The sequence below is a fragment of the Giraffa tippelskirchi genome, chromosome 7 (genome assembly GCF_054371585.1).
Source record: "Giraffa tippelskirchi isolate mGirTip1 chromosome 7, T2T-mGirTip1v1.2.pri, whole genome shotgun sequence".
Taxonomy (NCBI): domain Eukaryota; kingdom Metazoa; phylum Chordata; class Mammalia; order Artiodactyla; family Giraffidae; genus Giraffa; species Giraffa tippelskirchi.
Genome location: NC_137281.1, coordinates 86,514,189 through 86,541,105, shown reverse-complemented (window position 1 = coordinate 86,541,105; position 26,917 = coordinate 86,514,189). Strand labels below are relative to the sequence as shown.

The 26,917-nt window shown below is 37.9% G+C and overlaps 2 protein-coding genes across 5 annotated transcripts in view; one reads left to right on the top strand and one right to left on the bottom strand.

The window, feature by feature from the left end:
• REC114 (REC114 meiotic recombination protein) overlaps window positions 1-26,917 on the bottom strand; it is a 108,002-nt gene that overhangs the window by 61,372 nt on the left and 19,713 nt on the right. For all 4 annotated transcript variants that reach the window (XM_081513614.1, XM_081513613.1, XM_081513615.1 and 1 more), the window contains exon 2: window positions 17,658-17,747. In XM_081513614.1, the coding sequence (XP_081369740.1) occupies window positions 17,658-17,747 (90 nt within the window). The remainder of the gene's footprint in view (window positions 1-17,657; window positions 17,748-26,917) is intronic.
• LOC145512236 (small ubiquitin-related modifier 1-like) lies at window positions 25,422-25,693 on the top strand. Its single transcript, XM_081505857.1, has 2 exons — window positions 25,422-25,574; window positions 25,628-25,693. Exons 1-2 carry the CDS (start codon window positions 25,422-25,424, stop codon window positions 25,691-25,693), a joined length of 219 nt encoding a protein of 72 aa, XP_081361983.1.

Sequence of the window (26,917 nt, the reverse complement as noted above, 5' to 3'; positions counted from 1 at the left end):
AATTCCATATATATGTGTTAATATACTGTTTTGGTGTTTTTCTTTCTGACTTACTTCACTCTGTATAATCGGCTCCAGTTTCATCCACCTCATTAGAACTGATTCAAATGTATTCTTTTAAATAGCTGAGTAATATTCCATTGGGTATATGTACCACAGCTTTCTTATCCATTTGTCTGCTGATGGACATCTAGGTTGCTTCCATGTCCTGGCTATTGTAAACAGTGCTGCGATGAACACTGGGGTACACATGTCTCTTTCAATTCGGGTTTCCTTGGTGTGTATGACCAGCAGTGGGATTGCTGGGTCATATGGCAGTTCTATTCCCAGTTTTTTAAGGAATCTCCACACTGTTCCCCATAGTGGCTGTACTAGTTTGCATTCCCACCAACAGTGTAAGAGGGTTCCCTTTTCTCTGCACCCTCTCCAGCATTTATTGTAGATTTTTGGATAGCAGCCATTCTGACCGGAGTGAGATGGTACCTCATTGTGGTTTTGATTTGCATTTCTCTGATAATGAGTGATGTTGAGCATCTTTTCATGTGTTTGTTAGCCATCTGTATGTCTTCTTTGGAGAAATGTCTGTTTGGTTCTTTGGCCCATTTTTTGATTGGGTTGTTTATTTTTCTGGAATTGAGCTGCAGGAGCTGCTTGTATATTTTTGAGATTAATTCTTTGTCAGTTCCTTTGTTTGCTATTATTTTCTCCCATTCTGAAGGCTGTCTTTTCACCTTGCTTATAGTTTCCTTCGTTGTGCAAAAGCTTTCAAGTTTAATTAGGTCCCATTTGTTTATTTTTGCTTTTATTTCCATTACTCTGGGAGGTGGGTCATAGAGGATCCTGTTGTGATTTATGTCAGAGTGTTTTGCCTATGTTTTTCTCTAGGAGCTTTGTAGTTTCTGGTCTTACATTTAGATCTTTAATTCATTTTGACTTTATTTTTGTGTATGGTATTAGAAAGTGTTCTAGTTTCATTCTTTTACAAGTGATTGACCAGTTTTCCCAGCACCACTTGTTAAAGAGATTGGACAAATATCTTGTAAAATTAACTGAGTTAAAATTAATGTTTGACAGTTCCAGAGCTCACTTAAATAGGTATATAACATTTTCACTGGTAAACAATCTATTCCTTTGGGAAGAATATTTGAGCTGAATGTGAAAAGTAAGACAAACTACAAACTATGAACCCCATTTCCAGGATGACCCGTATTTCCCAAGAAAATAGAATTAAAATTGTCTCAAGGCCATTTAACTTCTTGTTACAGACATAATTTTGTTTAGGTGAAGACACTTGGGCTGGATCAGAACCAACTGAGATAAAAGGGAATGCCTGGAAACAGAGGGTAAAGTATTAGAGAATAACTTTCCCCATTTGGCTATCTTTGCTTCCCTTATAGCTCAGTTGGTAAAGAATCAGCCTGCAATTCAGGAGACCCGAGTTCAATTTCTTGGTTGGGAAGATCCCCTGGAGAAGGGAAAGGCTACCCACTCCAGTACTCTTGGGCTTCCCTTGTGTCTCAGCTGGTAAAGAAACCGCCTGCAATGTGGGAGACCTGGATTCAATACCTGGGTTGGGAAGATCCCCTGGAGAAGGGAAAGGCTACCCACTCCAGTATTCTGGCCTGGAGAATTCCATGGACTGTATAGTCCATGGGTTTGCAAAGAGTTGGACATGACTGAGTGACTTTCACTTTGGCTATCTTTAAGAACCTTAGCTTAAGATTCTGGATTCTGCAACTTCTGCATTGAGAAGGGAGATGCTGATACGAGGCAGATCTTTATACATTTATAATTGTAAACAGAATAGGTTTTTAAAAATTTTATTTATTATTTATCTGTTTAGCTGTGCTGGGTCTTCGGTGCTGTGCATGGGCTTTCTCTAGTTGTGGTGAGTAGAAACTACTCTCTAGTGGTGATGCACAGACTTCTCATTGGAGTGGCTTCTTTTGTTGCAGGGCATGGGCAACAGGGTGCACAGGCTTCAGTAGTTGTGGTACATGGGCCCCATGGTATGTGAGATCTTCCTGGACCAGGGATCGAATCCATGTCCCCTCCACTGGCAGGTAAATTCTTTCCCACTGGACCACTAGGGAAGTCTGGAATATGTTTTTAAACTTAGCGAACTATTCCAAAAGAAGTTATGAAGTCCACATTTTTAAAAAGGGGTTTGAGAGAAAGGAAACAGATGGCAGCTTACTGAAGGGTAAGTTCACTATGATCAGTAACTCCAGCACCTGGACAAGAAGAGCCAAGCAGAACTGAGAGGGTAGCAAAGAAGCAGGTGGCAAGAGCAATCTTATACTTAAGGGTGGCTGCATGAGCACGGAACAGAACCCTGTGCCCCAGAAAAGCCACACCTCCATGTCCCTAGCCTTAAAAATGCTCACAGGGCTCATCCTGCCCTTAATGCAAGCTGAAAGAAGAAGAAAATCATGTGAAACCTAGCAAAAAATAAAAATAAAAAACACCTGCATTCACCAGCTTAGCTGTATGTGTGTGTGTGTACGTTTGGAGACGTATCATAGTTTTAAAAACTTAATCCCACAGTTAGTTCAACAATAACAAAAACCCAATCAGAAAACAGGCAAAGACCAGAATAAGCATTTGTTCCAAGAAGATAAATGAATTGCAAGCTAGCAAATGAAAAGATGTTCAATATCACCAATTATTAAGTAAATGCAATGAGGTATGACCTTACACCCATTATAATAGCTACTATTCAAAATAACTGAAAAAGGAGAGACTAAGAAGACAACAGGAAAAAAAAATCAATGAAACTAAGAGCTGGTAATTTGAAAAAGACACACAAAATCAACAAACCTTTAGCTGAACTCAACACTCAACAAGAAAAAGAGGACTCAAAGAAAATGAGAAATGAAAGAAGAGACAACTGACACCACAGAAATACAAAGGATCACAAGAACTACATTTGAACAACGTAATGAACAATTATATGCCAACAAACTGGACAACCTAGAGGAGAATTCCTAGACAACCTACCAACACTGAGTCATGAAAAAATAGAAAATCTGAACAAATCAGCTACTAGTGAGGTCAGTAACTAAAAACCTCTTAAAAAATAATCCATCAGGATCAGATGGTTTCACTGGTGAATTCTATCAAACATTTAAAGAATTAATATCAAACCTTCTCAAACTCTTCCAGAAAATAGAAGAGGTTCCAAAAATCAAAAAGGCAACATTTGCAGACTCATTTTATGAGGATAATGAGCAGACTCATTATCCTGCTACCAAAACCAGACAAGGATGCCACGAGAAAAGAAAATCACAGGCTAATATCCCCAATGAGTGGAGATGTAAACATCCTCAACAAAATATTAGCAAGCCTAATTCAATAATACATTAAAAGGATCATACATCACGATCAAGAGGGATTTATTTTAGGGATGCAAGGACGGTTCAACATCTGCAAAGCAATGTGATACACCACATTAAAATGAAGGATAAAAATCAACAGATCATCTCAATATATCCAGAAAAAGCATTTGACAAAATTCAACATCCATTTATGACTTTAAAAAAACGCTCAACAAACTGGGTATAGAAAGAATATTCTTCAACATAACAAAGGGCAAATATGACAAACCCACAGCTAACATCATACTCAATGATAAAAGCTGAAAACTTTCCATCTAAGGTTAGGAACAACACAAGGGTGCCCGCTCTATAGCCACTTTTATTCAACATAGTATATAAGTCCCCTACTTATGAACACATTCTGTTCTGAGAGTAACTTTGTGAGTCCAATTTGTTTGTAAGTCTAACAGAGTTAGCCTAGATACCCAACTAACACAATCAGCTATACAGTACTGCACTGTAGCAGGTTTATAATACTTTTCACAGAAATAATACATAAAAAAACAAACACAAAAATTAAAAAAAAAACATTTTTAACCTTATAGTACCTTGAAAAGTACAGCAGTACAGTACAACAGCTGGCACAGAGGGGCTAGCATCAAGTGAACAGGCAAGAAGAGTTACTGACTGGAGGAATGAGAGGAGGTGGGAGATGGTAGAGCTGAAGGATCCTCAGCACTAGGAGATGGGAGGGGGGAGACGGGGGAGCTGCAATTTCACTCATACCTGAGGTTGATGGAACACACATGTACATCTTTGGAAGTTCACAACTTGAACATTCATATGTAGAGGACTTACTGTAGTGGAAGTCCTAACCAGATCAGTTAGGCAACAAAAAGAAAAAGGCATCCATCTTGGAAAGGAAGAAGTAAAATTATCTCTGTTTGCAGATGACATGATATTATAAAGAAAACCCTCAAGACTCCACCAAAAAACTGTTAGGACTAATAAATGAATCCAATAAAGCTGGAGGATACAAAATCAGCACATAAAAATGCTGCTGCATTTCTATATGCTAATAATAAACTACCAGAAAGAGAAATTACAAAACTCATCTACAATGGCATCAAAAAGAATAAAATACCTAGGAATAAATTTAACCAAGGAGGTTAAAGACATGTACACTGAAAACTGTAAGACATTAATGAAAAAGAAGACACAAATAAATGGAAAGAGTCTATGCTCATGGATTGGGAGAACTAAAAGTGTTAAAATGTCCACAGTACCCAAAGCAATCTACATATTCAATGCAATCCCCATCAAAATTCTAGTGGCATTTTTTATGTAAGTAGAACAAACAATCTCCAAATTTTAATGGAACCACAAAATACCCTGAATAGCCAAAGTAATCTTGAGAAAGAAGGTCAAAGCTAGAGGTAACATGCACCCTGATTTTGAACTATGTTACAAAGGTATAATAATTAAACAGTATGATGTTGGCATAAAAAAAGATACATAGATCAATGGAACAGAATCAGTTCAGTTCAGTTTAGTCGCTCAGTTGTGTCTGACTCTTTGCGACCCCACGAATCGCAGCATGGCAGGCCTTCCTGTCCATCACCAACTCTCGGAGTTTACCCATACCCATGTCCATCGAGTAGGTGATGCCATCCAGCCATCTCATCCTCTGTCATCCCCTTCTCCTCCTGCCCCCAATCCTTCCCAGTATTAGGGTCTTTTCCAATGAGTCAACTCTTCGCATGAGGTAGCCAAAGTATTGGAGTTTCAGCTTCAACATCAGTCCTTCCAATGAACACCCAGGACTGATGTCCTTTAGGATGGACTGGTTGGATCTCCTTGCAGTCCAAGGGACTCTCAAGAGTCTTCTCCAACACCACAGTTCAAAAGCATCAATTCTTCGGCACTCAGTTTTCTTCACTGTCCAACTCTCACATCCATACATGACCACTGGAAAAACCATAGCCTTGACTAGACAGACCTTTGCTGGCAAAGTATTGTCTCTGCTTTTTAATATGCTATCTAGGTTGGTCATAACTCTCCTTCCAAGGAGTAAGTGTCTTTTAATTTCATGGCTGCAACCAATGGAACAGAACAGTAAGCTCAGAAACAAACCCAGCATATATGATCAGCTAATTTACCACAAATGAGCCAAGAATACATGATGGGGAAAGGACAGTCCCTTTAATAAATGGTGTTGGGAAAACTGGACAGCCACATACAAAAGAATGAAACTGGACCACTATTTTACACCATAAACAAAAAATGACTTAAAATGGATTAAAGACTTGAATATAAGGCCTGATACCATAAAACTCCAAGAAGAAAACAGGTATTTATAGTAAGCTCCTTGACAAAGGTCTTGGTGATAATTTTTTGAATCTGACATCAAAAGTAAAAGCAACAAAAGTAAAAATAAACAAGTGGGGCTACATCATCAAACTAAAAATCTTCTTCACAACAAAGGAAACCATCAACAAAATGAAAAGGTAACATACTAATAGGAGAAAATTATTTCAAATCATATATCTGATAAAGGTTAATACCCAAACATATAAAGAACTCCTACAACTCAATAGCAAAAAACTCCAAACAATCTAATTAAGAAATAAGCAGAGATTTGAACAGAAATATTTCCCAAGAGGACATACAGATGGCCAACAGGTATATTAAAAGATGCTCAACATCACTAATCATTAGGAAAATGCAAATCAAAACCACAATGAGGTATCAACTCATACCTGCTAGAATGTCTATAATGAAAAAACCAAGAAATAACAAGTGTTGGCAATGATGCTGAGAGAAGGAAACCTTTGTGCACTGTTGGTGGAAGTGTGAATTGATGAGGAAAATACTATGGAGGTGCCTCAAAAATCTAAAAATAGAACTTTTAAATTAAAAATAGAACCATATGCTTCAGCAATCCCAGAGTACTTATTTGAAGAAAATTAAAATTCTATCTTATAAAAGATATATGCACCCCATGTTCACTGCAGCATTATTTTTAACAGCCAAGATATGGAAACAACCTCAAGTGTCCATCAATGAATGAATAAAGAAGATGTGGTTTACATATACAATGGACTATTATACAGTCCATAAAAAAATGAAATCTTGTCATCTGCCAATGTGAAAGCACCTTGAGGGCATCATGCTAAGTGAATTAATTCAGACCAAGACAAATACTGTATGATCTTACTTATACGTGGAATCTAAAAATAAAAACAAAGGGACAAGCTTATAGATACAGAGACTAAATTAGCAACTGCCAGGGTTGGGGTCGGGAGTGGGAGAAATGGTGAAAGGGATCAAAAGACACAAACTTCCAGTTATAAAATAAGTAAGTCCTGGGGATGTTGACTGATGTTGAAGCTGAAACTCCAATACCTTGGCCACCTGATGTGAAGAACTGACTCATCTGAAAAGACCCTGATGCTGGGAAAGATTGAAGGCAGGAGGAAAAGGGGACGACAGAGGATGAGATAGTTGGATGGCATCACCGACTCAATGGACATGAATTTGAGTAAACTCCGGGAGTTGGTGATGGACAGGGAGGCCTGGCGTGCTGCAGTCCATGGGGTCGCAAAGAGTTGGACATGACTGAGTGGCCGATCTGAACTGAAGTCCTGGGGATGTAAGGTATACCAAAGTGACTATAGTTAATAATATAGACAGTTGCCGACTTATGATGATTCAATTCAACAATTTGACTTTATGATGGTACAAAAGCAATATAAATCCAGTAAAACTGTACTTTGAATTTTGATCTTTCCCCCCATGCTATCAATATGCTGTACAGTACTCTCTCGTGCTGCCTGGCAGTGGCAGAAAGCTGTAGCTCCCCCAATTGCTACTTGATCATGAGGATAAACAACCAATACACTTAAAATCATTCTGTTTTTCACTTTCAGTGCAGAATTCAATAAATTACATGAGAAATTCAACACTTTACAAAATACGCTTTGTGTTAGATGATTTTGCCCAGCAGTAGGCAAATGTAAATGTTCTGAGCACATTTAAGATAGGCTAGGCTAAGCTACTGAAATTAAAAGATGCTTGCTCCTTGGAAGAAAGCTATGACTCCTTGGGAAAAAAACTATGATAAACCTAGACAGCATATTAAAAAGCAGAGACATTACTCTGCTGACATACGTCCATCTAGTCAAAGCTATGGTTTTTCCAGTAGTTGTGTATGGATGTGAGAGTAGGACCATAAAGAAGGCTGAGTGCTGAATAATTGATGCTTTCGAACTGCGGTATTGGAGAAAACTCTTGAGAGTCCTTTGGACAGCAAGGAGATCAAACCAGTCAATCCTAAACCCTGAATATTTATTGGAAGGACTGATGCTGAAGCTCCAATACTTTGGCCACTTAATGTGAAGAGCTGACTCACTGGGTAAGATCAATGCTAGGAAAGATTGAAGGCAGGAGAAGGGGACAACACAGGACGAGATGGTTGGATGGTATCACTGACTCAATGGACATGAGTTTGAGCAAGCTCCAGGAGATGGTGAAGGACAGGGAAGCCTGGTGTGCTGCAGTCCATGGGGTCACAAAGAGCTGGACATGACTGAGCAACTGAACAACAACAACAAGGGTAAGCCATAATGTTTAGTAGGCTAGGTGATTAAATCAATTTTTGAATTAACATTTTTAATTTATGATGGGTTTATTAGGACATAATCACATATTAAGGAAGATCTGTGCTATACTGCATATTCGAAAGTTGCTGTAAGAGAACAGACCTTAAAAGTTCTCATCATAAGAAAAAAAATCTGTTAATTATGGAAGGTGATGGATGCTAACTAGATTACTGTGGTGATCATTTTGCAACGTACACGAATATTGAACCACTGTATGCCTGAAACTAATAACGGTATATGTCAATTATATACTACAATTAAAAAAAACAACAAGAAAATAACAACCATAAGTGAGGATGTAGAGATACTGGAATCTTTGTGCACTGTTGATGGGAGTGTAAAATAGGGTAGCCACTGTGGGAAAAAAGTATGGTATTTCCTCAAAAAATAGAATTACCCTATGTTTCAATAACCCTTCTGGGTATATACCCAAAAGAATCGAAATCAGAGTCTCAAAGAAATATTTATACACCCATGTTCACAGGAGCATTACTCAGAATAGGCAAAAGGTGGAAACAAACCTAGTGTTCATCAACAGAAGAATGGATAAACAAAATGTGGTATACACATGCAATGGAATATTACTCAGCCTTAAAAAAGAAGGAAATTCTGACACACACTTTAACTAAATGAGTCTTGAGGACATTGAACTCAGTGACATAAGCCAGTCACAAAAAGACAAACACTGTATGATTCTACTTACATGAGGTAACTAGAGTAGTCACATTCGGAGACAGCAAGTAGACTGGTTGCTACCAGGGGCTAAGCTGGGAGAGGAGCGATAAGGAGTTATTTAATGAGTATGGAGTTTCAGTTTTTCAAGATGAATTCTGGAGATAGACATTGGTGATGACTGCAGAAAATGTGAATGTACTTCACGTACACTTAAAAATGGTGAAGATGTTAAGTTTTGTGTTGTGTGTATTTTATCAGGATTAAAAACAAAGTTTAAGAGCCCACAATATGCAAGAGAGAATCTGTTCAAAATCCAAGACTGAAAAGAGGAATCCACCTGAACTCGGGCCACGGCAGACTGAAGATGGAGCCAAGGTCTCCCAGCCCTTTGGCTGTACCAACCCTTTGAAATAAATAACGACAGAATGGCCTACCGGTGGTTCTGCATGGAGCCTTTCGGCAATAATGTTCTTACATGGATGCAGGTGCTAATTTAACAGGCAAAATGGAAACCTATGGTACTACTGTACCAAGCTACAGTTTAATCTGAAGCATTAAGTTCCCATGGACCTCACAGGAGGTGGCACAGAACTATGAAGTTTAAGGGAAATCAAATCTAAATAGCTGCCCAGGTCCAAGCAGAGAGCCCAAAGCCTGTTTGGATTTCAATAAAATAACATCACAGAGGGAGCTGTTACTGGGCCTGAGTAATTATTCTTTCTGAAAAAAGTGACTTTTTAACTTTTGGGGGGGGGGTTGTGCAGCTTCTACAAAATTTGATAGTATAAATACAGTGCATTTTAATCCATGCCAATAATTAGATTCTCATACTAAAATGGAAGTGGCTAAAACTTTCCATGGCTATCCTGTCCCTACCTTTTATGGGAAAAATTCTAAAAATATATCACAATCCAGATTAGTATGAAGGGAGAGGGCATGTAAATGTAACACCAACACAAAATCGCAACTGAAATGTGCTATAATCTAAATATGCTTCCTCTTCTGTGTGTTGGTTCTTATGGGATCTAGAAAATACTGACCACACTGCATAAACTGACAAAACTATCCTTTGATTTAGGGGCAAAATGTTTTTTAAATGTTGTGGTTCTGTTGCTAAGTTGTGTCTGACTCTTTGCGACTCCCCCACCATGGACTGCAGCACACCAGGCTTCCCTGCCCTTCACTATCTCCCAGAGTTTGCTACAATTCATGTCCACTGAGTCCCTAATGCTATTTAACCATCTCATCCTCTGCTGCCCTCTTCTCCTTTCGCCTTCAATCTTTCTCAGCATCAAGATCTTTTCCAAAAAGGTTTTTAAAATGTGTGTTATTTTTATCACACACATACACATAATGTAAAAATAAAATTTCTATAATAAACATTGATCTGTAAGAGCTAAATATTTTTAAAGTTTTTAACATCAACAGAACTAAAACAGGGAAAAAATCTTCTCAATAGATAAAGAAACATCATTCAGCAAAATTCAACTCCTATTCATGATTGAAAACTCTCAGCAACCTAAAATAGAAGGTAACTTCCCCAGTCTCATAAAGGGTTATTGACAAAAACCCTACAGCTAACACTATATTTACTGGTGAAGACTGAATACTTTTCCCCCAAGACCAGGAACAAGACAAGTGTATCAACTCTCACTATTTCTATTCAACATCATAAAGGATACCCTAGCCACTGCAATCTTGAGGGGAAATAGCAGGGAGGTGGGTAGAGTATGTAGACTGAAAGGAGGAATGTAAAACTGTCTATGCAGACGACAGATCACCTATGTAGAAAGAACTACAAAACATCTACAAAAAAGCTGAAGAATAAATGAATTCAGCAAGATCACAGGATATAAGGTCAACATGAAAAAATTCAAATGTATTTTTACACATTAGCAACAAATTATTAGTTACTGGAGAAGGCAATGGCAAGCCACTCCAGTACTCTTGCCTAGAAAATCCCATGGATGGAGGAGCCTGGTAGGCTGCAGTCCATGGGGTTGCTACGAGTCGGACACGACTGAGCGACTTCACTTCTACTTTTCACTTTCATGCATTGGAGAAGGAAATGGCAACCCACTCCAGTGTTCTTGCCTGGCAAATCCCAGGGATGGTGGAGCCTGGTGGGCTGCCGTCTACGGGGTCGCACAGAGTCGGCCACGACTGAAGCGACTCAGCAGCAGCAGCAGCAGCATTAGTTACTGAGATTTTTTAAATTCTATTTTAACTTAACTATAAAGTATTTGTGGGCAAATTTAGCTAAATATATATAAGACCTATTGTGAAAACTACAAATTCACTGCTGAGTGAGTTTATGAATAAACAGAATAAATAAAAGATATAAATAAATGGAGAATTATAACATGTTCATGGGTCAGAAGACTCTATTAAGATGTCAGTTCTCCTCAAGATGATTTATAGATTCAAAGGAATTTCAATCAAAAACCCAGCAGGCTTTTTTGCAGGAAGGCCGACTCTAAAATTTAAACAGAAATGCAAATAACAGAACAACTTAGAGAAAGAACATGGAGGAATTACACTATCAATTTCTAAAATTACAACAAAGCTAAAGTAATCAAGACAGTATGTTATTGGAATAAGAACAGACATTTAGGTCAATAGAAAAGAAAGTCTAGAAATAGACCCACACATATACAGCAAACTGATTTTTAAAAAAGGTGCCAAGGTAATTTCAATGACAAATAGACTTTGCAATAAATGATGCTGGGACAATTGTTATATATGTGTGAAAAAATTAACCCAGACCCTTATCCCTCACCATATATTAAAAATTAATTCAAAGGTTCCAGAAGTAGATTCCCTAAAATCCATGATTATGTTCCATAACAATAATGTTTTCAATACCATATTGCTTTAATTGAAGAGAAGAAAGAATACTACACAAAATAATAATAAACATTAATGTTATGAAATGTTACAAAAAATAATGGTCTATAGGTCTAAATGTAAGGGCTAAAATTTCCAGAAGAAAACATAGAAAAATACCATTACAATCTCAGAGTAGATGGAAATTTTTTACATAGCATACAAAGAGAAAAAAACAGGACTTCATTAAAATTTTAGGCTTTGGCTCATCAAAAGACACTGTTAAGAAATGAAAAGGTAAGCCACAGACTGGATGAAATATTTGCAGAACACATTTCTGATAAAACAGCTATAATCAGAATAAAAACTGAGAAATGCAAATCAAAACTACCATGAGATATCACCTCATACCAGTCAGAATGGCCATTGTCAAAAAATCTACAAACAATAAATGCTGGAGAGGGTGTGGAGGAAAGGGGACCCTCTGACACTGTTGGTGAGAACACAAATTGGTATAGCCACTACGGAGAGCAGTATGGAGGTTCCTTGGGAAACTAAAAATAGAGTTACCAAATGATCTAGCAATCCCACTCCTGAACATATATTCAGAGAACATGGTTTGAAAGGATACATGAATCATAATGTTCACTGCAGCACTGATTACAAGTAGCCAAGACATGGAAGCAACCCATATGTCCACTGACAGATAAAGAGGATGTGGTACATATGCACAATGGAATAAAAGAATGAAAATCAGCCATTAAAAGAAGAAATCACACTATTTGCAGCAACATGGATGGTGGACCTGGAGATACTCATGCTAAGTGAAGTAAGACAGAGAAAGACAAATACCATATGGTATCACTTACATGCAGAATGTAAAAAAAAATGATACATGTGAACTTGTTTACAAAACAAACATACACACAGACTTGGGAACAAACTTATGGTTACAAGGGGGAACTGTGGCAGGGAGAGACAGATTGGGAGTTTGGGATTGGCATGTCCTCACTGCTACATTTAGAACAGATAACCAATAAGGACCTACGGTATAGCACAAGGGACGCTGCTCAATATTGTATAACAACCTAAAATGGGAAAAGAATCTGAAAAAAGAATAGATAATATATATCTATAACTGAATAACTTTGCTGTACACTTGAAACTAACACAATATTGTTAATCAACTATCTCCAATATTTTTTAATTTTTAAAAAATAGAAATGCAAAAAAAGGAAAAAATAAGAACTTATAATTCAAATATGAAAAGACAAACAATTCAGTTAAACATGGTAATAAGAAAGAAAAAAGACACTTCAATAAAATACACAAATGGTAAATACACACAAGAAGATGGTCAATATCATTAGCCTTTAAGAAAATTAAAATTAAAACCACCATGAGATACCACTACATATGTACAAGAACAGTTAAATAGTTAAACTTGACAACACCAAGTGTTGGTGAGGACATGAAACAACCAGAACCCTCATACACTGCTTGTAGGAATGCAACCCTGAAAATCAGCTTTGCAGTTTCTTATAAAGTTAAACACAGATGTACCATATGATCCAGCAACAGTTCCTCTCTTGGGAATTTACTAAAGAAAAATAAAACAAAAGGCTGTATGCAAATGTTTATACCAGCATCATTCATAATAGTAAAAAAATGGAAACAACCTAATGTCTATCAAAAATTGAATGGATAAGCAAATTAGGCTTATCCACATAACAGAATACTATTCAGTAATGAAAAGAATGAACAATATGTATGACTCTCAAAAGTATTACACTAAGTGGAAGAAGCTGGACACAAAAGGACTACATACTGTATGATTTTATTTATAGGAAATTCTAGATAAGGTAAATCTATGGTGACAGAAAACAGATCAGTGGTTTTGCTAGATGCCAATGGTGGGCAGAGAGAACGAACTACAAAGAAGCACAAGGAAACTTTTTGTATTGAAATGTCCTATATCATGATTGTGTGGTGGTTCTACAAATATATATGTTTATCAAAACACATCAAACTGAACACTTAAAATTAGTGAATTTCATGTAAATTATAACAATACAGGTATCTTTTGAAAAAGTGTTTAAAGAAGATTTTTTAAAATATTAACCAAGTTATACACGTATGTGCAACATGTACCAAACTGTAGACATCTCAACAGTGATGTCTTAGAATTTTATAAACTTGGTCTTGTTACTGCCATGCAAAAATCATTCCATGTATGATATAAAGTTTGTAACAACAACTACTATTGGTGCAAAAGAATGGAGCAGAGACAAGAATAGGATGGGACCCTGTGTCTGAGGAAGTCAACCTGCATTAATGTCACCATTCAGCAAAGATCCATGATACTGACAAGGAGAATTAGCTTGTGCTAGACATCCATCAGTTCACCATCTGGAATATCCCACTTTTGAAGTTAAACAAGAAATCTTGTCTCCTGGCAACTGATATAAGCCCTAATAGTGGCAGATAAAGCACAACTGTCCAAGTAGTGCTACAATTTTAAAAGTAACAAGGAACACAAAGATGCTCGTGCAGGTCCTCTCACATTCAAAGATAAGGCTATCTTCCAATAGAGTGGAGAGATGAATTGTCACAGTATACAACTGTGGGATGCTGCCATATTATAACAGAGCATGTAAGGGATTCACTAAAAATTCATATCTTTTAAATATATTTGACCTATTTATTACTGCTTGTCCCCACTAGAACGATGACACTCCATCATGACAGGGATTTTTATTTTTGCTGTTCACTGCTGTATCCCTAGCACCTAGAATAATGCCAAGCATACAGTAATTGCTCAATAAACATTTGTTAAATGAATACATTATGCATACGTAGTCAGTAAATATCTATACAAATTTATTATATCAATATAGATGTCAATCACAGCTAAATAATATAATAGCCTTCTCTTACATTTCTTTTCTTATACAATTTCTTTGACTGGAAATTAATAACTATCTTGTTTCTTTACTCATTTTGTTTCTAAATACCAATCCAAACATAAACTTTCAATCTACAAATAATAAATGCTGTAGAGGATGTGGAGAAAAGGGAACACTTCTACACTGTTGGTGAGAACGTAAAGTGGTACAGCCACTATGGAAAACAGTATAGACATTCCTTAAAAAACTAAAAATGGTTACCATATGATCCAGCAATCACACTCCTGGGCATATATCCAGAAAAGATGGAAACTTTAATTTGAAAAGATGTATGTACACCAATGGTCATAGCAACACTATTTACAACAGCCAAGACACGGAAGCAACCTAAATGTACGTAGACACTGAGTGGATAAAGATCTGGTACGCCCAGTGGATATTACCTGGCCCATAAAAAGAATGAATTTTTGCCATTTGCAGCAACATGAATAGACACAGAAGTTATCATACCAAGTGAAGTAAGTCATCTAGAGAAAGACAATTAAATGAATTTATTCACAAAACAGACACAGACTAACAGACACAGAAAACAAACTTATGGTTACCAAAGGTAAAGGGGGAGAGAAGGATAAATTAGGAGTACGAGATTAACGTATACACACTATCATATTTAAAACAGAAAAGCAACAAGGATTTACTGTATAGCACAGGGAACTATATTCAATATCTTGTAATAACCTATAATGGGAAGATAATCTGAAAAAAAAATCTATATAACTGAATCACTCTATCATATACCTGAAACTAACATGATGCTGTAAATCAACTGTACTTCAATTAAAAAAATGAACTTTCAAACAAGGAGATTTCTATTTCTCCTTTATATATTTCTTTATTCCATAAGTTTTCTACAATATATCTATGTTCATGTGTATTCAGAATAAAAAAACATTTTTAATGTTATGTATTTTTATAAAATTAGAGCTTCTGGAAAACAAGGTTTAAAATGTTAATAAATACATATCTGTCAATAATTACTTTAAATTTCAATGAACTAAGTGCTCCAATAAAAGATACAGAGTGGGAGGCTGGGTATAAAATAAGAGCCTATAATATGTCGCCTACCAGAGACCCATTTTAGGGTGAAGGAAACCCATAGATTGAAAGTGTTGAAATAGAAAAAGATATATTTCATGCAAACGGAAATGACAGGAAAGCAGGCGTAGCAATATTCATATCAGACAAAACAGACTTTAAAACAAAGGCCATTAAAAGACTTAAACATCAGATATGACACCATAAAACTCCTAGAAGAGAGCACAGGCAAAATATTCTCTGACATAAATCATAGCAATGTTTTCTTAGGTCAGTCTCCTAAGGCAATAAAAATAAAAACAAACAAATGGGAACAAATCAAAGCATTAAAAAATGAAAATACAACCTATGGAATGGGAGAAAATATTTTCAAATGATGTGACCAACAAGGGCTTAATCTCCAAAATATACCAACAGATAATATAACTCAACAACAACAAAAAACCAAACAACCCAATTTAAAAACAGACATTTCTCCAAAGAAGACAGACAGATAGCCAGACACGTGAAAAAGATGCTCAGCATCACTACTTATTAGAGAAATGCCAAAGCAAAACTACAATGAAGTATCACTTCACACTGGTCAGCATGGCCATCATTAAAAAGTCAACCAATAACAAATGCAGGAGACAGTGTGGAGTAAAGGGAATCTTCCCACACTGTTGGTGGGAATGTAAGTTGGTGTAACTACTGTGGAAAACAGGATGGAGGTTCCTCAGAAAACTAAAATAGAAAACTACCATATGATCTAGCAATTCTACTAATGGGTACATGCTCTCCTATGTTCATAGCAGCCAAGACATAACAGAACATTACTCAGCCATAAGAAGAATGAAATTATGCCATTTGCAGCAACATGGATGAATCTAGAGATTATTATACTAAGTGAAGTAAATCAAATATCATAAATTACTTACATGTTGAATCTAAAATATGATATAAATGAACTTACTTACAAAACAGACTCACAGACATAGAAAGCAAACTCATGGTTACCAAATGGGAAAGATGAGATGATAAATTTAGGAGTCTGGGATTAGCAGATAAAACTACAATATATAAAACAGATAAAGAACAAAGATTTATTGCATAGCACAGAGAATTATTAGGTTGGTGCAAAAGTAACTTCAGTTTTGCACTGTTGAACTTTGCCATTTGATATTGGAATACATTCTTAAGTAAATGTGGTTATGTTATTCATCATTTTAATGTGCATTTCTCGCTTTAAGTTTTTTGCTAACGACTTACTGAAGTGGAAGTGAAAGTGTTAGTCACTCAGTCATGTCTGACTCTTTGCGACTCCATAGACTGTAGCCTACCACGCTCCTTTGTCCAGGGAATTCTCCAGGCAAGAATGCTGGTGTGGGTGGCCTTTCCCTTCTTCAAGGGATCTTCCTGACCCAGGGATTGAACCTGGGTCTCTTGCATTGTAGGCAGATTCCTTACTGTCTGAGCTATCAGGGAAGTATTCTTGCCTGGAGAATTCCCTGGACAGAGGAGTCTGGCGGGTTACAGTCTGTGGTGTTGCAAAGAGCTGGACACGACTGAGTAACTTTCATTTTCATTTTTCAGTGACTTATTACTTGTTTTTTTTTTTCTATTTATTTTAGACTATAGAAATGATGTGAGACAAAAAGCAAATTCAAGCAAATTTTTTATTTGAGTTCAAAATGGGTTGTAAAGCAGTAGAGACAACTTGAAACATCAACAACACATTTAGCCTGATGCACTGGTGGTTCAAGAAGTTTTGCAAAGGAGACAAGAGCCTTGAAGATGAGAAGCATAGCAGCAGGCCATCGGAAGTTAACAACCAACTGATAGCAACTCAGTTACTAAACAACAATTCCTCTGAACATGATCTTTATCTGGAAAACTCTCCATCCATTTCTCTATAAGCCTAACCTGTCTTCAACCCAATCTCCCCAATGAAGAATCCTTTATAATACTGATAAATCTTAACCCTTTGATCCACTTTGACTCCCAAAAAAACCCTAAAATCCCCTTAATGGCAGGAAATACTATGTCTTTTTATTTCTGTTATATAGCATTCAATAAATGCTTAATTTGTTGAACCTGATAAATTTCAATGAGACTGAAGAACCTTAAGGATACAAAATTAATGTAAAGCTTACAAAGAAATATATCCATATGTGCAATACTATGTGCATAAAACCTACCAACAGTGTCTGTCCTTGGGAAATGAAGAAATGCCCCGATATAACTATGGTGAGAACAAGATGCCCAGATTCTTCACTGGAGTCAAAAACCTTGAAAAAGAAAGAGAAAAATGTATTTAAGACATTTCTGTAATACTAATAAACTTAAAACCAAACTATCTTCTCACTGATCTTCCAGTCTAAATGTTTCCTTTCCCTCATTTAATCTGTAATCATTCCCCTATAGTATCAAGTTTCTCCTCATACAGGGGTTAATAACCAAGCTTTTTAAAAAATGTAACTAAAACCAATATTTTGAAACAACAATACTAAATCAGGAATTGAGAGACATGGAGCCTGAGTCAACCACTTTTGAGTTACATTTTAATAAATCATTATCTTTGAGCCTGAATTTCCTTTCTATAACATGGGAATAATACCTTACAAGTTGTCAGACTACAGAGTCTGTTTCTTCAGCCATATACTCCATTTTCATAACCCCTCAAAATCTGGTGTTTTTCTTGAGATGAGATTTAATTTGTAATGTCACTCTTAAAAACAGGGTACCCCAAACTGACCATAATACTTTTGGTTTCATTATCTCCCATTACTTGTGGTAATGAAGCCTACTTTTTCACATTAATCTTGTGAGGGGGTACTCCCACTGAAGAGTGATCATATTAACAAAACCTCCTGAAACTTCATCATCTATGTTGGTAAATCACACTTTTACTTTCTTCATCTGAACCCAAACATAAGACCATGCATTTACTCCCATTATATTTTATATTGCTAGATATATTCTACAGTTGTGGTAGAAAGCTGAGACAATTAAAGCAAAATAACTCATAGATACTCAAGATTTCCTACTGACTTTTCTCTCAGTTCAGTTCAGTTGCTCAGTTGTGTCCGATTCTTTGTGACCCCATGGACTGCAGCACACCAGGCTTCCCTGTCCATCACCAACTCCCAGAGCTCACTCAAACTCATGTCCATCGAGTCAGTGACGCCATCCACCATCTCATCCTCTGTTGTCCCCTTCTCCTCCCGCCTTCAATCTTTCCCAGCATCAGGGTCTTTTCTAGTGAGTCAGTTCTTCCCATCAGGTGGCCAAAGTATTGGAGTTTCAGCCTCAGCATCAGTCCTTCCAATGAATATTCAGGACTGATTTCCTTTAGGATAGACTGGTTGGATCTCCTTGCAGTCCAAGGGACTCTCAAGAGTCTTCTCCAACACCACAGTTTAAAACCATCAATTCTTCGGTGCTCAGCTTTCTTCACCATCCAACTCTCACATCCATACATGACTACTGGAAAAACCATAGCCTTGACTAGACAGACCTTTGTTGGCAAAGTAACGTCTCTGCTTTTTAATATGCTGTCTAGGTTGGTCATAGCTTTCCTTCCAAGGAGCAAGCGTCCTTTAATTTCATGGCTGCAGTTACCATCTGCAGTCATTTTGGAGCCCCCCAAAATAAAGCCAGCCACTGTTTCCCCATCTATTTGCCATGAAGTAATGGGACTGGAGCCATGATCTTCACTTTCTGTATGTTGAGTTTTAAGTCAACCTTTTCACTCTCCTCTTTCACTTTCATCAAGAGGCTCTTTAGTTCTTTGCTTTCTGCCATAAGGGTGGTGTCATCTGCGTATCTGAGGTTGTTGATATTTCTCCCGGCAATCTTGATTCTAGCTTGTGCTTCATCCAGCCCAGTATTTCACATGACGTACTCTGCATATAAGTTAATTAAGCAGGGTGACAATATACAGCCTTGACATACTCCTTTCCTGATTTGGAACCAGTCTGTCGCTCCACATCCAGTTCTAACTGTTGCTTCCTAACCTACATACAGGTTTCTCAGGAGGCAGGTCAGGTGGTCTGGTATTCCCATCTCTTGAAGAATTTTCCACAGTTTGTTGTGATCCACACTGTCAAAGGCTTTGGCATAGTCAAGAAAGCAGAAGTAGATGTTTTTCTGGAACTCTCTTGCTTTTTCGATGATCCAACAGATGTTGGTGATTTAATCTCTGGTTCCTCTGCCTTTTCTAAATCCAGCTTGAACATCTGGAAGTTCACAGTTCATGTACTATTGAAGCCTAGCTTAGAGAATTTTGAACACTACTTGCTAGTGTGTGAGATGAGGGCAATTGTACAGTAGTTTGAACATTCTCTGGCATTGCCTTTCTTTGGGATTGGAATGAAAACTGACCTTTTCCAGTCCTGTGGCCATTGCTGAGTTTTCCAAATTTGCTTGCATACCGAGTGCAGCATTTTCACAGCATCATCTTTTAGGATTTGAAATAGCTCAACTGGAATTCCATCACCTCCACTAGCTTTGTTCATAGTGATGTTTCCTAAGGCCCACTTGACTTTGCATTCCAGGATGTCTGACTCTAGGTGAGTGATCACACCATCGTGGTTATCTGGGTCATGAAGATCTTTTTTGTATAGTTCTTCTGTGTATTCTTGCCACCTCTTCTTAATATCTTCTGCTTCTGTTAGGTCCATACCATTTCTGTCCTTCATTGTGCCCATTTTTGCATGCAATGTTCCCTTGGTATCTCTAATTTTCATGAAGAGAGCTCTGGTCTTTCCCATTCTGTTGTTTTCCTTTGTTTCTTTGCATTGATCGCTGAGGAAGGCTTTCTTATCTCTCCTTGCTATTCTCTGGAACTCTGCACTCAAATGGGTATATCTTTCCTTTTCTCCTTTGCCTTTTGCTTCTCTTCTTTTCATAGCTATTTGCAAGGCCTCCTCATACAACCATTTTGCCTTTTTGCATTTCTTTTTCTTGGGGATGGTCCTCATCACTGCCTCATGTACAATGTCACGAACCTCTGTCCATAGTTCTTCAGGCACTATATCAGATCTAATCCCTTGAATCTATTTGTCACTTCCACTGTATGATCGTAAGCGATTTGATTTAGGTCATACCTGAAAGGTCTGGTGGTTTTCCCTACTTTCTTCAGTTTAAGTCTGAATTTTGCGATCAGGAGTCTGAATTTTGCCATTTCCTGTTTGACTGCTTCCAATCGGCCTTGATTCATGGACCTAACATTCCAGGTTCCTATGCAATATTGCTCTTTATAGCATCAGACTTTACTTCCATTACCAGTCACACCCACAAATGGGTGTTGTCTTTGCTTTGGCTCCATCTCTTCATTCTTTCTGGAGTTATTTCTCCACCAATCTCCAGTGGTATATTGGGCACCTACCAATCTGGGGAGTTCACCTTTCAGTGTCCTATATTTTTGCCTTTTCATGCTGTTCATGGGGTTCTCAAGGCAAGAATACTGAAGTGGTTTGCCATTCCCTTCTCCAGGGGACCACATTTTGTCAGAACTCTCTACCATGACCCGTCCATCTTGGGTGGCCCTATACAGTATGGCTCATAGTTTCATTGAATTAGACAAGGCTGTGATCCATGTGATTAGTTTGGTTAGTTTTCTATGATTGTGATTTTCATTCTGTCTGCCCTCTGATAGATAAGGATAAGAGGTTTATGGAAACTTCCAGATGGGAGAGACTGAGGGGGAAAATTAGACTTTTCTCTAATTCACTTTAAATTCCAAATTTAAAAATCGAGTAACATTCTGGATGTCAAAGAAGGTATGTTAAGCCCTGCACTATTTCCCTCAGTGGTTGTTATTCAGCCTCTTTCCCAGTGTTAGGAATTCAGTTATTTGTACAATGCTCTTCCATCATAGTTTAAACAGACTACCTTGTAATTTTCATGAACACTTAAAACAGCAAGGATAGCTAGCAATCAAGCATCGCTATTGAAACTGTAGCCTGAAACAAATTCTTTGGGAGGCAATTCTCTAACATGACAGTTTAACTTTTTTTTTAAAGAACTATAACCTATGTCCCAAAAAGTGCTCAACACTTAAATGAACAGTTCATTGAGGGATGATGAAGCAAACACACAATCACTATTGAGATGGTGGCTCAGACAGTAAAGAGTCTGCCTGCAATGCAGAAAATGAGGGTTCGATCCCTGGGTGGGGAAGATTCCCTGGAGCAGGAAGTGGCAACCCACTCCAATATTCTTGCCTGGAAAATCCCATGGAAGGAGGAGCCTTGCAGGCTACACTCCATGGGGTCGCAAAGAGTCGTACATGACTGAGCAACTAACACATACATACATCCAGAAATTACTCTAGTGCTATCTCCCAATCACTACCTGCTCCCTCCTCCCCCTAAGATAATATTTACCCTGACTTCTAACACCATGGTTTAGTTTTATTTATACGAATGGAATCATAGAGAATTCTTTTATGTCTAGCTTCATCCATGTTGCATGTACCTGACTTCATTATCATTACTGTAAAATACCATTCTATGACTATACCATAATTTATTTTTTCATTCTTCCGTTGATGAATATTGTTTTCCAGTGTAAATCTACTGCAAATAATGCTGTTTAGAACATTTTTATATATGTTTCTCGTTGGACAGAAACACTCATTTATGGAGATGACAATTCTTTCCAAATAATTTTATCATTTTTTTCTCCCCGACCTTCAAACTTTTACATCTTTTTTATTTGGCTGTGCCACGTGGCATGTAGGATCTTAGCTCCCCAAGCAGTAGGAATCACAGAGTCTTAACCACTGGATCACCAGGGAAGTCCTCAAAATTTTACACCTAATTGGCCACTCAACATCTCTACTTAACAGTCCGTCATCTCAAAATTAACTTGACATCCAAATTTTCCCATTCATTCAATATTCACAAACTGTCAAGCAAGTGGCATCTGTTGCCTGTCACCAGAAGTAGAAGTCCAAACACTTCTCTTCACTGTATCGTGGTACTGGAGTCACCATGGAAAACAACAGTCAAGCAGTGGAGGAAACAGTACTTGATCAAGCTCAGTACTGGAGGCTGGTTCCCCCATGGCCAGCAAATCCCTCTAGGCGGCCATGGAGGGCAGCTGACCTGTACTCACCCCTCATGGCTGTAGCAAAATGACTACTCCTTCTCCCCTCAGGGGACAGATACAGCAATGCAGCTGGCCAGGTGCCATATGATGCTTAAGCAGAACAAAGAAGCACAGGCTGTGAGGACTCTATCTCTTGCTAAGTTAAGTGTTCCAGGTCCAAGGCCCACTCTTTATAGCCGAAAGGAGGGGTTGCAAGGCTGCATGCACAAGACATCTACCATGGACCAGACTGCTGTAGGTTTCTGACTCCCACAGTTTTCCCACCTCCTACCTCAGAATATAATTCTATACTTCCATTTTGTTAGGTCAAACTGCGGAATCATTCTTGAATCCTCTACTTTTTGCATAGCCACATCCAAGAACAAGTCCTTCAAACTATGCAGAATCCAACCACTTCTCACAAGTCTGGTCTGAGTTAGCATCATCTCTAGCTGGGTTATTATAATAACCTCCTAACTGGTTTTCCAGTTTCTATTCTTGCTCTCCCTTTCCAACACATTTTATTCTCATTACAGTAGCCAGAGTGGTCCTTTTTTGGGCAAGGAATAGAGACTTTATTCAGCAAGCCAAGGATCCAAGAAGATGGCGGACTAATGTCCTAAAGTACCATCTTCCAGAGTGATCCTTTTAAAACCTAAGTCAGGTCATGTCATTTCTAGCTCAAAACCCAATAACAGCTTTCCATCTCTTTCAGAGGCTCATGTAAGGTGCTCCACAATCTAGCCCTCCATTACCTCTCTGCTCTCATTGTCCCTTTGACCACACTGCTCTGGCTGCACTGGCCTCTTTGCTGCTCCTTGAACCTGCTAGGCACATTCATGATTATAAAGCTCAGGGATTTTACAATTGCTGTTCTATCTGAAATTGTCTCCTCCTAGATCCACATGACTCATTCCTTGATCTTTTTCAGGCCTTTGCTTAAATATCATATTTCCAAATAACACCTTTCCTAACCATCCTACCAAAAACTGCCAACAACTCCCTGCACCATTATCCAAATCAGGTATTAGGTTGGTGCAAAAGTAACTGCAGTTTTGCACAGTTGAACTTTGCCATTTGATACTGAAATACATTCTTAAATATGATTATATTATACATAATTTTAATGCACATTTATCGCTATGTTTTTTGCTAATGACTTATTACTTACTGTTCATTTTATACTTATTTTAAAACTAAGGAAATGATGTTAGACAAAAAGTTAATTCAAGCAATTTTCTTATTTGCGCTCAAAATGGGTCATAAAGCAATAGGGACAACTTACAACATCAACAAAGCATTTGGCCCAGGAACTGATAAAGAATGTACAGTGCAGTGGTGGTTCAAGAAGTTTTGCAAAGATGAGAGCCTTGAAGATCAGGAATGCAGTGGCAGGCCATCAGAAGTTGACAGTGACCAATTGAGAGAATCATAGAAGGTGATCCTCTTCCAAATACACAAGAAGTTGCTGAAGAACTCAGCATTAGCCATTCCTCAGTCATTAGACATTTGAAGCAAACTGGAAAGGTGAAAAAGGTTGGTAAGTGGGTGCCTCGTGAGCTCACTGAAAATCAAAATAATCATCGTTTTGAAGTGTCATCTTCTCTTATTCTACACAATAACAATGAACCATTTCTCAACTGGATTGTAATGTGTGACGAAAAGTTGATTTTATATGACAACTGGCAATGACCAGCTCAGTGGTTAGACTAAAAAGAAGTTCCAAAGTACTTCCCAAAGCCAAACTTACACCAAAAAAGACTGTGGTCACTCTTTGGTGGTCTGCTGCCAGTCTGATCTACTACAGACTGAATTCTGAATCCTGGCGAAACCATAATATCTGAGAGGTATGCTCAGCAAATTGATGAGACACACCAAAAACTGCAATGCCTGCAGCTGGCACTGGTCAACAGAATGGGCCCAATTCTTCTCCACGACTATGTTCAATCACACCAATTCTTACCAATTCTGTGTTTTTATATTTACTTATTTATCTCTCTACATATCTTCTTTAAAAGAAGATGGATATAAGGGATTAAAAACAATATTTAATGAATCCAAAATAATAAGAATATAAAAGGAAGAACAGGTGGGACAAAGAAAATACCAAGACTACTTACACCTAACCCTCTCAATGACCACATTAAATGTAAATGGTTTAGACATTTCAATAAAAGACAATCTGACAACAGGATGAGAAGACAAGGCACAACTATATATGAATATAAACATATACACAGGTAAAAAACAAAAGGGTGAGAAAAACACACACCGCTAACACTGAGGTGTTGGAGAAGACTCTTGAGAGTCCCTTGGACAGCAAGGAGATCCAACCAGTCCATCCTAAAGGAGATCAGTCCTGTGTGTTCATTGGAAGGACTGACGTCGAAGCTGAAACTCCAATACTTTGGCCACTTGATGCAAAGAGCTGACTCATTTGAAAAGACCCTGATGCTGGGAAAGATTGAGGGCAGGAGAAGGGGACAACAGAGGATGAGATGGTTGGATGACATCACCAACTCAATGGACATGAGTTTGGGTAGGCTCCGGGAATTGGTGATGGACAGGGACGCCTGGTGTGCTGCGGTTCATGGGGTCGCAAAGAGTCGGACACGACTGAGCAACTGAACTGAACTGAACTGAATACTAGTCAAAAGAAAGCTGGAATAGCTGAATTAATTTTAGGCAAGACCATCAAAAGGTATAAAAAAGATCATCTCATAATGATAAGGAGTCAATTAATCAAGAGACATAATTATCCTAAACATTTACATCACCAATAATAACTTAAAAATACATGAAGCAGGCAAGGTTCTGCCTACCCAGGCCACTGCTGTGTAGAGACACCAAGGGACGACACCATCATCATGTCTGACCAGGAGGCAAAATATTCAGTTGAGGACTTGGGGGATAAGAAAAGAGGAGAACATATTAAACTCGAAGTTACTGGACAGGATAGCAGTAAGATTCACTTCAAAGTGAAAATGATGACATATCTCAAGAAACTCAAAGAAGCAACTGTCAAAGACAGGGAATTCACATGAATTCAACCAGGTTTCTCTTAGAAGGCCAGAGCACTGGTGATAATCATATTCCAAAAGACCTGGGATTGAAGGGAGAAGATGTGATTGAAGTTTAGCAGGAACAAACAGGGGGTCATTCAATGGTTTAGATATTCTTTTTATTTTTTCTTTTCCCTTAATTCTTTTTTATCTTTTAAAACAGTGCTTCTATAATGTGGTGTTTAAAATAGAATTGAAAACTGGCACCCCCTCTCTGTAAAATATCTGGTAATTTGAATTCTAGTGTCTATTATTTGTTATTGTTTGTTTTCATTGTGTTGATTTGTGATCAAACCTCATGCATGCATGCTCAATCGTGTCTAAGTACTCTTTGCAACTCCATGGACTGTAGCCCCCCCAGGCTCCTCTGTCCATGGAATTTTCCAGGCAAGAATACTGGAATGACTTCCCATTTCCTACTTCAGGGGATATTCCCAACCCAAGGAGAGAACCAGCGTCTCCTGCACCGGCAGGCGGATTCTTTACCACTGCACCACCTGGGAAGCCCGATCAAATCTCAGCCCCCCTTCATACTGCACTCTCCTTTTCAAAAACTATATGTGTGCACAGAGAGGCCACCTTTCCCAGAATTGTGGATTTGCAGGCTTGCGATAAATAAGATTGACTATTGCAAGTGTTATATAATGACTTTCCAATCAGTCCTGCAGCACGTGACTGCTTCACTCCCAGTCTATGACTTTCAGTGGGAGACGGAAGTAGTTCAGAGAACTGAACTGTGGAAAATGACCTTTCCTTAATTTGAAGCTACTTTTAACATCTGAGAAAGAAAGAAAGTGAAGTCGCTCAGTCGTGTCCAACTCTTTGTGACCCCATGGACTGTAGCCTACCAGGCTCCTCCTTCCATGGAATTTTCCAGGCAAGAATACTGGAGTGGGTTGCCATTTCCTTCTCCAGGATAACATCTGAGGGTCTGGACCAAAAGAAGCGGAATACCAGTTTGGCATCAAGATGACAGAGGTGGTGAGAATAATGACTAACTCCAAAGATGGCTTCACTGAAAGAAAGCATTTTAAGATGAAAGAAAAATCTTGTCAAAAGATCCCAGAAAAGTTCTAATTTTCATTAGCAGTTAAAGTTATTCATGCAGAAGTATATATAACAGAATGCTTTATTTATACTTTTTGGCCTGGGATATATATGTTTTAAATGGACATCATCTGTACCAGCTTCATTAAAATAAACAAAATATCTGTAAAAAACCATAAAATACATGAAGTAATAACTGATAAAACTGTAAGGAAAAGTAAACAAATCCACAATTATAGTCAGATTTCAACACC

Coding starts and splice junctions, on each gene's coding strand:
- LOC145512236 (XM_081505857.1), top strand. CDS start 25,422: ATGTCTGACCAGGAGGCAAAATATTCAGTTGAGGACTTGGGGGATAAG. Junction 25,575..25,627: donor AGAAACTCAAAGAAGCAACT/GTCAAAGACAGG, acceptor TTAGAAGGCCAG/AGCACTGGTGATAATCATAT.